The sequence below is a fragment of the Ceratotherium simum genome, chromosome 30 (assembly GCF_057802395.1).
Source record: "Ceratotherium simum simum isolate JZ-2026a chromosome 30, ASM5780239v1, whole genome shotgun sequence".
NCBI classification, from domain to species: Eukaryota; Metazoa; Chordata; class Mammalia; order Perissodactyla; family Rhinocerotidae; genus Ceratotherium; species Ceratotherium simum.
The window spans coordinates 8,038,973-8,053,517 of NC_141929.1; the positions used below are offsets into that span (position 1 = coordinate 8,038,973).

General features: G+C 52.3%; 1 protein-coding gene across 1 annotated transcript in view; it reads right to left on the reverse strand.

The window, feature by feature from the left end:
- The window catches only part of CMIP (c-Maf inducing protein), a 239,097-nt gene that overhangs the window by 51,634 nt on the left and 172,918 nt on the right, over window positions 1–14,545 (reverse strand). Inside the window, exon 4 of the mRNA XM_087419884.1 lies at window positions 4,385–4,546. Coding sequence (XP_087276010.1) covers window positions 4,385–4,546 — 162 coding nt within the window. The remainder of the gene's footprint in view (window positions 1–4,384; window positions 4,547–14,545) is intronic.

A 14,545-nucleotide genomic window follows, 5' to 3' on the forward strand; every position in this document is an offset into this window, starting at 1 on the left:
CTGGACGAGTCACTTCTCAATGAGACTCAGTTTGTTCTTCTGTAAATTGGGATCTTCTTTAGGCTAAACCCGTCCTTGGCCCTGGTCCTAGTGATACCACCTGGAAACCAGAAGGCAGGTTTGTAAGAAACATGCAAAGAAACAGACTTTTGAGTCTTGATTCTGTGCCAGGCAGTCCTTTAGGAGCAGTAAATATATTATTTCCTTGGTTCGCAAACTAGGTTCCTAGGGAACACTAGTGTTGCATGAATTGGCCCAAGATGTTTCAGCTGAATTCAAATTCTAGCAATTAACTTGGGAAAACAATAAAAACTTGAAAGGATTAAACTTGCTTAATTTTTAGTTTTTTTTCCTCTCAATCTGGAATTTTCTTACATAACTGCTACCTGTTACCGCCATCCTGTGAGTATGCAAAAGAGGAAAGGGATGAATACATGATAAACGAGAAATCGTGGGAAAACTCAGAAACAGCCATTATTGTCTTTTTTGCTGGTTTCGTGATGAGTTCCACTTTGTCTGTTTGTCTTGGTGGACACGGGCTTTCAGTGGTGTCAATTCATATGTCCTAGCACAGCCATGTTGGCTGCTTGTAACGTGCCTCCTCATTTGGTCAGTGAACTGGCAGGACGGATGGTTCCCGGGTTCTAGAAAGCGCCCCATGGCACCCAACCGCTGACCAGGTTTAAGGAGTGTCAGTCAGGGTATCTAACATGTTTACACCAGCTAAAGCGAAAGAAAAGCTAGTGAGCCGAGAACTGCTTTTGCTCAGTAAGCTGGCTGCCCGAGGCATGGAGGCGGCCAGGGAACCAGGGTCAGTGCCTGAGCTCCCGGAGGCTCCAGTTCCCATGGGGACAGCCTGACCTAGGGGTTTAGCATCCAGGAACATGTGGAAGGATGTTTTTTGGATTCCAACACCTTCTTCCTTTTGTGGATGTTGGTGGAGTTTGGCGGCCTATTTATGGCAGATTATTAGGCATCAGTCATTTTTCCGCCCAGGGTAGATGAAAGCCTGGCTTTGGTCTTTCCTTATGACTGAGGACAAGCTCACTCTGCCTCAGACACTGTGTCAGAGCTGTGTAATACTCACCCCACCCGTCTCTCTTTCTTATGATAGGTTCTCCTGCTACTCCATCGACAGACGAGCTACCTAAGACTCAAAGAGGGGCAGTCGCTCACCCAGAGCACAGGTAACAGGCAGTGGAGTGGGGATTTGACCCATCTGTCCTGATTCCAAAGCCTGGATTTCTAACCACTGAGCTATCGTGCTCAACCCACCAAGGAGTGGTTCCATCTTTCAGGCAGCTCTGAAGGGACCAGCCGTCCCTCACCCCCACCCGTGCACCTTTCCAGGAAGAGCCCTCGGTGACCAGACGCCGTTTCCTTTGTCCCAGTTATCCCATGCCATTTTGCAGGAAAACTTCTCTCCACCAAGGCCATTTCTGACCCCAGGTGGTAAGCGCTCACTAAGAGCCACTGCACTGGAGGGGACACTTGAACCCCAAGCTGAGTGGCCACTCCACACACTCAACTCAACAAAGGCCGGGAGGTCGGGGACGCCGGCTTTGTTTGGCCAGTGGTGGACGGTTCTTTCTCAGAGCTGTTCTGCCACCTCACAGCCCCTCCTCCGCCTCCCCCCCCCCACCCGGAATCCTGCGCACCTTCTGGCCTGTGAGGCAACACTTGCAGCCTCTTAGGAGGAGGCCTTGGGAACAACTTGAGTAAAGAGAGCAGACAAAGAATCTAGCCCACACACTCTAAACAAAAAAGGGCGAGGAGAGAAGATTTGTTTGTTTTTCCACCCATCCCCTCTAGACATCTAGCTGAGGGTGCTTACAGTCAAGATCACACCCATCTCTGGTGACAATAAAAATGTGACCGTTTGTCAAACGTGCCCTGTCTGTCAGGCACAGGGCTGGGCACTGTATCCACACGAGGGCATCCGATCCTCAATGCTATGAAATGGGTGCCAACCTTAGCCCCCAACTCAAGGGTAGAAACTGGACCCTGAGAGGTCTCGTAATTGTCCTGAGGGCAGAGCTGGGTCCTTCGGACTCCACACACCTGCTCTTAACCACTGTCCCACACGGTCGGGTCTCCCCACTCGCTAAAACATCTCTACCAATTCAGGTTTACGTCACGTCTACACAGGTGATAAGCTTCACCATCGGGCAGAGCTGGGCGTGGATTCTGGCCTACCACTTATCCGAGTGACCCTGCTCACGCGACTGAACCTCCCGGAGTCTCGGTTTGCTCTTCGGCACATTTTAATACTTACCTTGTGGGGTCCCTGGGAGAAATGTAAAAGATCGGCTCTAAATTCTTGCCCAAGTGATCGCCACGGAGCATGTGCTCAAAAAAAGGTCAATGCCACTCGGAGAGGCATTAGGCCTTACTGAGGGGACGCTGCTGGGCTGCAGTCCCAGTTCTGTCTCTGACCAATGGCAGCGCTTATCAGTAAACGGGGGTAATATACTGATTCCTTGCCTGACAAACAGTAGGTGCACGGCATATACGAGCTTCTTCCACTTTTTCTCTTTCTTTAAATGCCTTTGTCTCTCCACGCTACCGCTTGGGGATCAGCTGACTTTGAGGTCCTTGATTTAAAGCCCAAGAAGTGATACAAAGGCCCAAGGGCACGTGGTCATGTGACACATATCTGAGATGGGAAAGAAATCCCGCCAGAGGCTGGCCACAGTGCCCCTCTGCCGCCTTTGCCATCGTCCTGATGACGAGCCTGACTTGATGGTGGACTGGTGGGGCTGCAGCCATGGGCAGTGTGATCTTGGAGTAAGAGCCAGGCAGCCCTGAGGTGGCATTTCCAGCCCCACTGCTCACTTGGCAGGTCACTTGGGTATCTCTGGGCCTCAGTTTCCTCATCTGCGAAATGGAGATGGCAAGGCTCCCCTCTCAGGGAGAACACGAGTATTAAGTGGGATGCTGTGTGCGAGGCAGCTGGCGCCTGCCTGGCACACAGCAGGTGCCTACTTCTCCAGATGAGAAGCCAGCCCCCGGCCTGCCAACTGGGCCCCGTCTCCTGTTCTGGGTGGGGAGCCTGGACTTGAGGTTGGGCACACAGCACCCACCTCGAATTCCAGACCTTGACCATGACTCGTTTCAGAGCCTGAGTCTCTACTTCTCTGCAGAACGAGGTTGGTCTCCCATTTGAGGACACATCCTCTGCTCCTCTGCCTGTGCCCGTCTCTGCCCCTCACTTTCTACCTCTCGTCCCCACCTCCTCCCAGAGCGAGGAACCCTCTATTCAGCAGACACGGCAGGCCTGGGCCAGTTTCCTGGACTGATGGGGAGTGACCAGCCTCGGCCTGCAGAGAGAGGGGCAGTTCTAGGCAGCAGGGAACTCGTGCGGGAGCCGGAGGGGGTGTGTAGGAGCTCCCCAGGGAACCAGGGGTGCCAGAGGAGCAGGGGCCACTCCCAGGGGAGGAGGACAGAAGCATCACCCTGGTGGCCATGCACAGTTTAAATCAGGAGTCATCAACTCCAGTGTCCCAGGAGGCCAGGCAGGCAAATAAACGAGAGAAGTATTAATGTTTGTGAGGTGCTTAGAATAGCGCCTAGAACAGAGTCAACAGAAATATGCTTCCTTCTAACGACCAGCATGACTGACGTGCTGATTCAGTCTCGTTGTTCCCCTCTGCCTTCCCTGCCGGAACGTGAGCCCAGGAGGGCAGGGTGTCTTCATTCGAAAGCCCAGAACAGTGCCTGGCACACACTCCCAGTGTGGGGCCGCCTGGCAAAGCACATGGTGCAGATGGGCGGCACCAGGCAGAGCCAGCTGCAAACTGCTGCTGCGTTTTCTGAGTGTTTTTAAAGAGAAGCTGGAAATTCCCGTTTTGTTGTGAAATCTCCTGATTTTTAAAATCATATCTGTAGGCTGTGGGGGGTGATTAGGGCAGAAAGCCATATCAGCCAGGACCTCTGGAGCTGATGCAGGCCGGTGCGGGAGGAAGACGGAGGCGGGTTGGGACTACCGGCTCCAATGCCACGGGGACAGGAAGGATGTGCTCCTGCCCAGGAATGTACTAGAGGATTGTGAAACCAACTGCCATCATCACCACCACCAGCCCAGCCTCAGGCCCAGGCCCAAGCCCAATACCCCCCCATCCCAAGTTCGGTCATGGGGCATGGCAGGGCCTTCATTCCTGCTATAACTCCTGGACAGCTCAGCTGGAAGCCCTGGGGGCAAACCTCCTTCTCAACTCCCTCAAATCGCTGGGGGGAACCACTCACCTCCTTCAGCAACGGGGAGACAACACAAACTCGAATCCAATTCTACTGCTTAGCGCAGAGTTGGTGCTCAGTGGAGGTAAAGGAAAAGAACTTAAAGGGGGGAGAACGTTCAAAAATCAAGCATGGGGAAGTGTCTTACCTCTGAGAGCAGTTTCGAGACAATTTCCAGTGGGGCTTGGTTGATGGAGTCGTCCTGCAGGGGGGATGTCAGGGCCATGTCCACCAGAGTTCGGATCTCCTTCAAGACAACTTCCCAACGGCTTGGGTTACTCAGGACTTTCTTATATTTGTAAATCTTTTTCTGGTTGGGAGAGAGAAAGAGACACAAAAAGTGTTATTGATATGCTGAGGGCCGAAGATACAAGATGATCCAAGAATCAGATGCGTTAGGATGTAAAAGGCCTGAGAAACTGTCAGTGTGGACCACTCTCTGCCCACAAGGAAACCGACACTTGAGAAAGGAAGAGTCGTGCCCAAAGTCACAGGTGCATGTGCAGACAGCCAGGCCTCCTGGACACTGGAAGAGTCATTTCCAATCATTTCAGATCACATCTTCTGCCAAACTTATTCCCCGAGTATTCACATGCAGTAAGAGTAGAAGCATTCACGGGTCCACAAAGGGATTTTCCTTGAGTTGGAGGCACTCTTTCTGCTCATCCCGATCCTAAGAGGTCCCCCTGGAGTGTGGTGTTCAGCTAAGACACCTGACAGACAGGCTTGGGGCCAGGAATTCAACTCCAGCCAGGTGGGGATGGAGCCCAGCATGGCCCCCGGGACACGTAAGGCGGCCCTTAGCTTCCACTTGGTGAGGAAGCCGGATTCTCACCTTTGCTCGGGCGCTGCGTCTGAAGTTGGAGAGCGGCTGGGGCAGGAGCCGCTGCCTCCCTCAATCTGAGGCAGAGTTAGTTCCGCCTCTCTGACATCATGGAAACAGAAGCCCTCGGAAGGCAGAGGTCTTAGCCAAAGGCTCCCTCCCGGCCCCGCAGCTGCCTGGCCCACTGCTGCCCCGGCTTGCCCGGGAATCTCTCTTTCTAACTGGATGAACTCCTTCATTAAGTGCTCTGCTCCTTGGGGAAAAACTAATTTTAGTGTCACTGCACCAGCAGCCAGCTGGGGTGACATGTCACAATCTCGGAGCCAAAGTCTGAACGAGGGAAGGACGAAGGAGGAGGTCAGGGTCCCCCACTGGCCCCAAGCTGCCAGGGTCTCCTTGACCACTTAGTTTCTGAGTTAAGAATTACAAAGTGGTCCTGGCCCAGTGCCTTAAAGGAAGTATTTGGGGGACTTAGTCCATATTCAAACTGAGGGGCTGATGGTGCTGAGTGAGGCCTCGTGGTGGAAGAGGAGGCAGACTCTGGAGTGAGACAGACCTGGTTCTTCCTGTAAAATATTCCACCTCCTGAGCCTCAGCGTCTCTTCTGTAAATTAGGCAGGAAAACACCTCTTCCAATGGGGAAGCTTTATAAATCCTGAACCCACGTGGTCCACTCTCTGCATGGAGTTACACTCAAAAGCACAGTCCAAATAGAAGAGCCACCAGGAACAAAAAGGGAACCCAGATGCTTAAGTGGTCTCTTTTGAAGAACTTTAAAGGGAGGAAATGTACAACCCACAGTGATACAGTGTCCCATTTTCTTTCTCCCATTTTTTTACACTCCCTAATTTTTAGAGCCTCTTACTTGCTAATCACCCCCCTATCACCACCACCATCACCCGCATCCTTAACTCACACCAAAGTTTATTCCCCTCATCATCCCAGACCTTGCTTATGTAAATGAATATAACTTGTCCCTCCCTCCTTCTCTCTCTCCCTCTCTCCTTTCACCGACCTTCCTGCCTATGACAGCCTCTCCTCATTCCACCTTTGGGTCTCACTGTTCTCTGCCTGTTCACCATCCCACATCAAAGACCAGAGAGAGACAAGCTCTCAGAGGGCCAGCAGGGCAGAGGACACAGCTGTTGAACTGATGGCACAGTCTCCATCAGGTGGGGGAGGAGAATGACCAGAAACATTTACTTGTCAATCATTTCGGATCCTATAAGGCCCGGGAGAAATGCACAGCGAGTTCCGTCAGGGGTGGGTGTTTAGTGAATAGTAAATATGCTTTTGATGGGGATGATGGTGACAATGAGTATTTGTTGAACCCCATGACTTTAATGACAAGATGCCCCAGGTTCCCTGTGGCTTCCCTGTGACTGTCACCAGCCTTGGTCCTAGTTACAGTCTAGGAGCCTGGAGCCTCCCCGCCCTGGCACAGCAAGCCAGGAGCACGGCCTTCCCGGCACTGCCAGGTCTATGCAAACACACAGTGCCTGACTTCTAACACGGTGGAGCCACTTCCCAAGGCAAGAACCCAATCCATCCCAGGGGATGAATGCTTCTTTGAGTCCTGGACACTGTGGTTTTGCTTCGTACCCAGAGAATTGCTGAATCTTTAAATGACCATGAAATGGTCACAGAAACTCGCCATATATTCAGCCCCAAAGAAAACCACAATGATGCATACCCCTGTCTTCCCACTGTAGATTCTAGATTTGAATACAGTCTGAGCTTTAAGTGCCCTCTTTTCTGATCAGCTGCAAGTTATTTACTTTACAAAGAATAATGAATTCATTCTTTTTGTGAAAATGATGCATGCACATTATAAGAAATTTAAACCAAGCTTAAAAGCACAAACAAGAGGATAAACGAAAAAAGCCTTCAAAAATCCCACAACCTAGAAATAGCCATCATTAATGTTCGGTGAACACTGATCCCGCCAACCCTCATTTAAACTTTGCCGAATCCAGCCAGCCTGTGGGAGTGAGCGGCTGTGAGTAGGTCCCCGCTCTCCACACTCAGACATCACTGAGACTCAGAGGCAGCGAGGCCCACGCAAAAGGGCCCCCTGGGCGCCACCAGCCCCAAAGCAGCTTCCGATGAGCCCCTTCCTGGGTGCACCCAGCCTCAGTGCTCACCGATACAGCCCCCTCCTTAGGGCGGGGAGGACAACAGCTGTCCCGTGAGCGCCTGAGCCCTTGCTTAAGAGGCATCCCCAGGACAGTGGTCACAGAGGCTGCACTCAAACCCTGAAGGTCCCAGGGGTTGTAACAAGGGCTAACATTCAATGAGCATGTACCACGTACGAGAGACTGTGCTGAGCACTTCTGAGCATCGTCTCATTCCATCCTCTCAGTAATCCTAGGAGCTGGGGACCTGCGCCACAGGCTAAGCAGCCCTGGGACAAGGACTTGAGTGCAAACAGTTTATTTATGTGAGAGGCGATGCAGGACACACAAGTGCAGGGCGGAAGCGAGAGTGCAGAAGGCAGGAAGAGAAGGGAGTCAGTTAACGGGGCAGCATCAAGCATTATGATGGCATCGGGCAACGGTGCCCACTGTGGGAACACGTGCTGAATCCCACGAGGGCTCTAGGAGACACTGGTCATGCCTCAGAGTGACCCACCCAGGGAGTAAGAAGTACAGCATTCATCCACCAGCCTCCTGGATGCTTGGTACTTCTGGCTGCCCTGTGCCCAGGCCAAAGTGCTCCCACACCAGAAAACAAGAGTCACACGCTCTCACAGTGAGCAGCTGTCAGAGCAGAACGATGCTGAGAGGGTGGGGCGCCTGCAACTTCTGCTACAAGACTCCAGTATCCCATTTACACACAAGACTACGGTGGCTGGAGAGGTGACATGACTTTGCCCAAGGTCATGCAGCTAGAAGGGACAATTCAAGAGTAAAATTGGCTCTGGTCGACTCCAAAGGTCTCCCTCTTTCTGTCACATCGGTCACGGCCAGCGCAGATGGTGGAGAGGAGGGACAGACCCGCCAAGAGACACTGCGAGGAAGGGGTCAAGAATGCTTGGTGGCATGGGATGAGGCCAGGACAAGTCCACACGGCTCTGAGAGCCAGGGCCCAGGGTGGAGGGGCCGTGGGAGGATCTGTGCGAGGGGCCGGTGGGAGCAGTAGGTGGACAGTGAGGCTGTGACGTCATGGTCATGGGGTGTGGGCAGGCCCCTGGGCCCCAGAAGATGCTCTGAGCCCTGGGACAGGGCAGCTGCAGGGCAGAGGGAGGCCTGTCCAGGACCACAGGGGCCCAGCCACTCGCCCTGGGTGACAAATTAGCAGGTTTCATCCCAGGAACTGCGAAGAGCTCATCTAGTGATGAATCACGGTGGGGCTGGGACAGGACATCTCTGGAACCCTGACTCCCAGACTCCCCGGAGCCTGGCCCTGGCTTTGCAGTGTGGTCCCCACATTGAGCCCACCTCACCAGGAGGGGTGGGGGACCTCGTGCCACGTCCAGCTGGATTCCTTTGACAGGGGCCTTGGAACTCTCTCCCTGCTTGTTTCTGTGTAAGGAAGCCAAGAGTGGTCTTATATTTTTTAAGGGTTGTGAAGAGAAAAAACCAAAAAAACAAAGAATATGTGACAGAAATCGAACGTGGCCCTAAAAGGCCCAAATATTTGCTCTCTGGCCCTTTAGAGAAAAAGTTTGCCAACACCTGGCTGAAAAGGTCAAACCCCAGCCTAGAAGTAAGTGCGCAGAAAGCTGCTCACCGCCATGAGCCAGCAGGAAAACGCAGGTTCAAACCAGAAAGAGACACCACTTCATACTCCCCAGGCTGGCTGTAACCAAAAAGACATGATACCAGGTGTGGGCCAGGATGTGGAGAAACTGGGATCCGTGCGCATTGCTGGTGGGAATGTAAATTAGTACAGCACCGCGGGGAAACAGTTTGACAGTTTCTTAAAACATTAAACATAAATTTATCATATGACCCAGCAATTCTGTTCATAGAAATCCACTCAAGAGAAATAAAACCAGACTCGACACAGAGACGTGTACATGAACGTCCACAGCATCATTACTCAGAACAGCCCCAAACTGGGAACAACTCAAGCGTCCATCAGCTGATGATGGATAAGTAAGATGTGTGTACCCAGACAATGGAATAGTACGGGGCAGTAAAAAGGATGGAACCACTCCTACTTGCTACAATATGTATGAACCTCACAACCATTACGCTAAGTGAAAGAAGGCACATGCAAAAGACATATTGTATGATTCCTTTGATATGAACTGTCTAGAAAAGGCAAATCTATAGAGACAAAAAGTGGAACAGTCATTGCCTGGGGTTGGGGGTGGCAATAGGGAATAGACTGCAAACAGACATGAGAGTATCTTGTAGGATGATGGAAATATCCTAAAACTAGATTGTAGTGATGGTTGCACAACTCTATAAATTTACTAAAATCATTGAATCATACACTTACAATAGGTGAATTTTATGGTATGTAAACTACACCTCAATTAAGGTGTTTTTAAAAAACCCCAACCTAGGCAGGCAAAGGAGGACATCAGACAAAGCCAGAGGCAGTACGGCTCAGTGATTAAGAGTGTAGATTTTGTAATCAGCAGATTGCAGTTCAAATCTAAGCTCTACTTCATCCACCCATCTCCCCGTCTCCCCATCTACCCATCTATCCATTCACTTATCCATCTACCCGTCACTCATCCATCCATCCATTCATCCGTCCATCATCCATCCAATCACCCAACAAAAATATCTACTATAATGTGCTAAGCACTGTGTTAAGTACTAAGGATACCCGTGGTGAGCACAGCAGACAGGCCCCCGTGCTCGAGGAACTTACAGTCTATTACTTGCTCCCTAGTTCTCTCATCTGCACTGTGGGATGAGAATAACTACTGTCAAAGGCTTGCCGTGGCTGTTCCATGAGATAATAGATAGAAAGAACTTAGCCCCGTTTGCTAAACAGCAGCTCTCGTTCTTACCACCTACCAAGTGCTGTGAGTGAGTGGTCCAGAGCAGGCAGGACTTAGGAGGGTTCCCAGCACCCGTGACTAAGCCCCACCAGCTCCCGAAACAACAGAGCCAGCAGGAAAAGCCTCCTGCCTCCTGTGCGGAACAGCCAGTCACTCCATTGCAGTCCTCGCCCTCTGCTTGTCAGGGAGGGGACGTTACCTGGGCAACATCCGCCATCTCTCCGGCAACTGCTCCCACAGCAGAGGCAACCACAGACGCCGGGGTGCTCCAGCCCGGGAAAGTGGAGCCTGTCGGCGTTTCCACAGGAGACAAGCTGTCACCCGGAAAGTGCCCCTCGCCAGGAGAGGCGTGACTCAGAATGTGCTGAAAGCACTCCTCCCGGTGATGGGGCTGCTGCTCTGTCGCTTGCCGCAGCCTCCGAGGCTGAGGCTCATACGAGCACGCATGCTCCCCACCACCTGTCATTAGAGGAAAGGCTGCCTGGGTGCTCCAGGAGCCACTGAGAAAAACGAGGGAGGAACCGGACCGGCTTTTAAAACTTCTCTCCAGTGGAGGTCCCATAGCTGTGCTGTCCAGCACGAAAGCTACCAGCCCCATGTGGCTACTTATGTTTAACTTAATTAAATGAAATACAACTAAGAATTCAGTGTGTCGGTCTCAATAGCCACGTTTCAGCTGCTCTTCAACGGCCACACGTGGCTCGTGGCTGCTATACTGGATGATGCAGGTAGAGAACATTTTCATCACTGCATGAAGTTCTATTGGGCAGTCCTGTCCTGAAGGCTTGGAGTCCCCTCTGTCACCACACCCCAGAGGACAAGCAGCATGCCCATCACTCGGGCAATGCTTATTTGCTGAGGCCAGTATGTGAGCGGCACCCTGCCACCATGCCCAGCTCCTCCAACTTTCCCTCTGAGGTCTACAGGGTGGTGTCCCCAAATGTCCCCTGCACACCCAGGGAGAATGACCAGTTGGGTGATTTCTCTGGCTTCCCTGATTCTTCCCTGATTCCCAGACAGGGGACCCCCGACCTCCTCATTCCTTCCAGACTTGCTGGGGCTGTGGATGCTGAAGTGTGCCAGCTAGCTCACCATTGCCGCCAAACCAGTGTGCTTCTGGGGGCTCCAACACTTGGGTGGGGGGCATTTTTGGCCTTCTCTTCAGTCCTCCAAAATGCCTTTTCTTAAATCCTTTTAGCATCAAGCACCATGACTTTGCCTTCAGATACAACCCAGGGCTGTGATTGGCTTCTGTGTGTCACCCCCAAACTGCCCATCTGGCCCTCAAGTCTTGATCATCAATCTAAGACCAGCTCATATCCTCTCAGCTCCCCTCGCGGACTCTGCACAGAGACCCCAACTTAGCTGATACAATTACCAAACTGTTACTGCTGATCCAACTAATTGACAGATGGCTTAATCAGCAAATACCCTCCAGGGACTCAGGTTTTTCAAGATGGGTGTAGGGACACCTACTCTGAGTGGGGCATTGGCTCTATGGAGGGGCCAGGAGTGGAGGAAATGACGCATAATGAGACCCGAGCCCAGCCCTGGTACTCAACTGTCGGCTGGAGAGTAAGGCTGGTTCAACACACTCTAACAAAGCCACAAATTACAGTAATACTGGCTACCACTTATCCACGGCTTACTGTGTTCCAGAACAACCACTCTGCATAATAGGTTGTGACAGGTGACACAAGAGCATAACTGTTATCACATTTGGAGGGCTCTCCATAGGCCAGCCCCTGTGCTGAGCATTTTGTATAAAATAAATCCTTTTAATCCTCACAACCACTCAGCGAGGTAAGTGGTATAATTAGTCCCATTTTACAGATGAGAAAACCGAGGCTGAGAGAGATTAAGTCATGTAGCTAGTAAGAGCCAGAGCAGGACGTGGGACCCAGGTCTAGCTTTGGATCCTGAGCCCCCGACCACCACGCCACTCTACTCTGAGAGGCAGACCAGGGTGCTTTCTCTGCCTCAATCGATGCTGCTGCCTCCTGCTGAAACGAACAAGATGTCCTTTAAATTGAAGCGTGGAGCCTTGCCTCCCCAGCTGCCCAGTGGCAGTTCCAGACTGGGCACAGCTGGGGGTCCAGCTGACATCTGCCTGGAAAACCAAGTCCTGGGGAGATGGGAAATTTGTTTGAAAGAGGGGAAAGAGCCCGGGCACTCAGCCCCGAGTCCCCACCGGGGGCGGTCTCCCTGCGGTGGTTACCGCTTCCAAGGAAACAGCAGGAACTTGGGCACAGTGTCCTGCTCATCGTCTCTGGGGCATCGGCTGGTTGCCTGAGCAACCAAGCATCTGGCTGGAGGGGAGCTGAACCAACTTTGGAGCCAGGCTCCCAGCTGGGTACTGCGTCCCACCTGGCACTTAGGGCCTGCTCGCACCCTTGGCAAAATCCAATCATCACACAGATCCATCCAACTGCTTTTAAAAAATCATAGGTAGCTGTTTTCCTCTCTGAGCTCTGGGCTCCTTGGGGGCAGAGATCACGCCTCATCTGCCTCTTCCCTGTTGGTGTGGTGGCTGGAGCCACTTAGGGCACACGGAAGGTGCTCTCAGAATTTGTAAAAGGGAGGAGAATAAAAACCAGAAATAATGGCTAACGTGTATGAAGTGCTTCTGCTGTGCCAGGCACTGCAGCAAATCCTTGAACCCTCCCAGCTCCTCAAACGCTGCTGTGCGCAGGAACCACCTGGGGGTTCTTGTTAAAAGGCAGATTCCAACTCAGTAGAGCCAGGTGGGGCCTAGGAGTCTGCACTTTGCAGTAGCTTCCCAGCGAGGCTGACGCTCCTGAGCCCTAAACAGAGTGCCTCAGTTACTCCTCCCTAGGAAGCAGACACGCTCACTCCGTCCCCAGGATACACAGAAGGGGGCACTGAGGGATTAATACTTTGCCTGAGGTCACACAGCTGGTGCTGTGGATTGAACTGTGTCCTCCAAAATGATACATCCAAGTCCTAATCCCTGGTATCTGTGAACGTGACCTTATTTGGAAATAACAGGTCTTCACAGATGCTATCAAGCTAAGGTGAGGTCATGCTAGATTCGAGTGGGCCCTGAATCTAACCACTGGTGTTCTTACTGAAAGGCCACGTGAAGACACACACACGCAAGGGAGAGAAGGCCATGTGAAGCTGGACTGGAGTGATGTGTCTACAAGCCAAGGAACACCAAGGGCGGTAGCAGACTCCAGAAGCCGGAAGAGGCAAGGGGAAGAACCTCTCTTAGAGTCTCTGGGGGGAGCACGGCCCTGCCAACACCTCGATGTTGGACTTCTGGCCCCAGAAGTGTGAGAGAACAAATTTCTGTTGTTTTAAGCCCCCCAGTTTGTGGTCGTCTGGTACAGAAGCCCCAGGACCCTCCCCCAGCTGGTAAGCAGCAAAGCAAGGCCGGACCCTGGGACGCCCGGCTCCTATGGCTCCGTTGCTCTGCTTCTGCCATTCGAGCTGACCCTTCCAATCCTTTTACGTTGTGGAGGTCGCAGCCTTGGGACTGTGGGTGATAGGGCATTAGCACCCAGGTCCCCTTGCTCTCGGTAGCCTCTCCCAGCTTGTCCTCAGTTTGGAATTTGTTGGGTTTTCTCTTCCAGGAGAGACCTGACCCCCTCGTCTTTCTTGTTCCCTCAGGGCGTGGAAACGCTGGCGTCCACTCTGGATGCCTGTCCCCAGCCTATTACTCGAGTGCACGAGCCCTGGTCCTGCGCTGCCTGGAGAAAGGCTGGGCAGGGATGCCTCACACCTGGGCACCTGCACCATCAGTGACGTTGGGAAGAGCCACCTGACCCCCAGGGAAGCTGCAGGGGGAACTCCCAGGAGAGTCAGGCAAGACGTCAGCACAGGGCTGGCTCAGGGTCCTCCGCCAAGAGGAGTCCCGAGCTGGACTCTGGCTCAGAGCAAGCGGAGCTCCCTGTCCTGTTATGAGGGCCACACACCAGCCAACAGCACCCCATCACACCAGCTCAAAACCCAGGATGGCCGGGCTCTAAGCTAAGAACTCATCCTGAAAGCTGTTTCCGGGATCTCAAGCCTGGCTGTGCGTTAGAACCACTTGGGGAGCTTAACAACATTCCAACAACAGAGTCAACCCCCAGCCAATCTCATCAGGCGGGTGTGGGGGGCGGGATGGAGCCTAGGCATCTGTATTTTCTTGGGCATTGGTATATTTTAAAGTATATTTAAACACCGATGTGCACAGAAACATTATTCACAATAGCCAAACGTTAGAAGTAACTTGAGTGTCCATTGATGGATGAATAGATAAACAAATGTGGTCTATCCACACAATGGAGTATTATTCAGTCATGAAAAGGAAGGAAATTCTGACACGTGCTACAGCATGGATGAACCTTGAAGGCATTATGCTAAGTGAAATGAGTCACAAAAGACGAATACTGTAGGATTCCACTTACAGGAGAGACCTAGAGTAGTCAGACTCATAGAGACAGGAACTAGAATGGTGGGGGTTGGGGGGAGGGCGGATGGGGAGGCAGTGTTTAATGGGGACAGAGTTTCAGTTT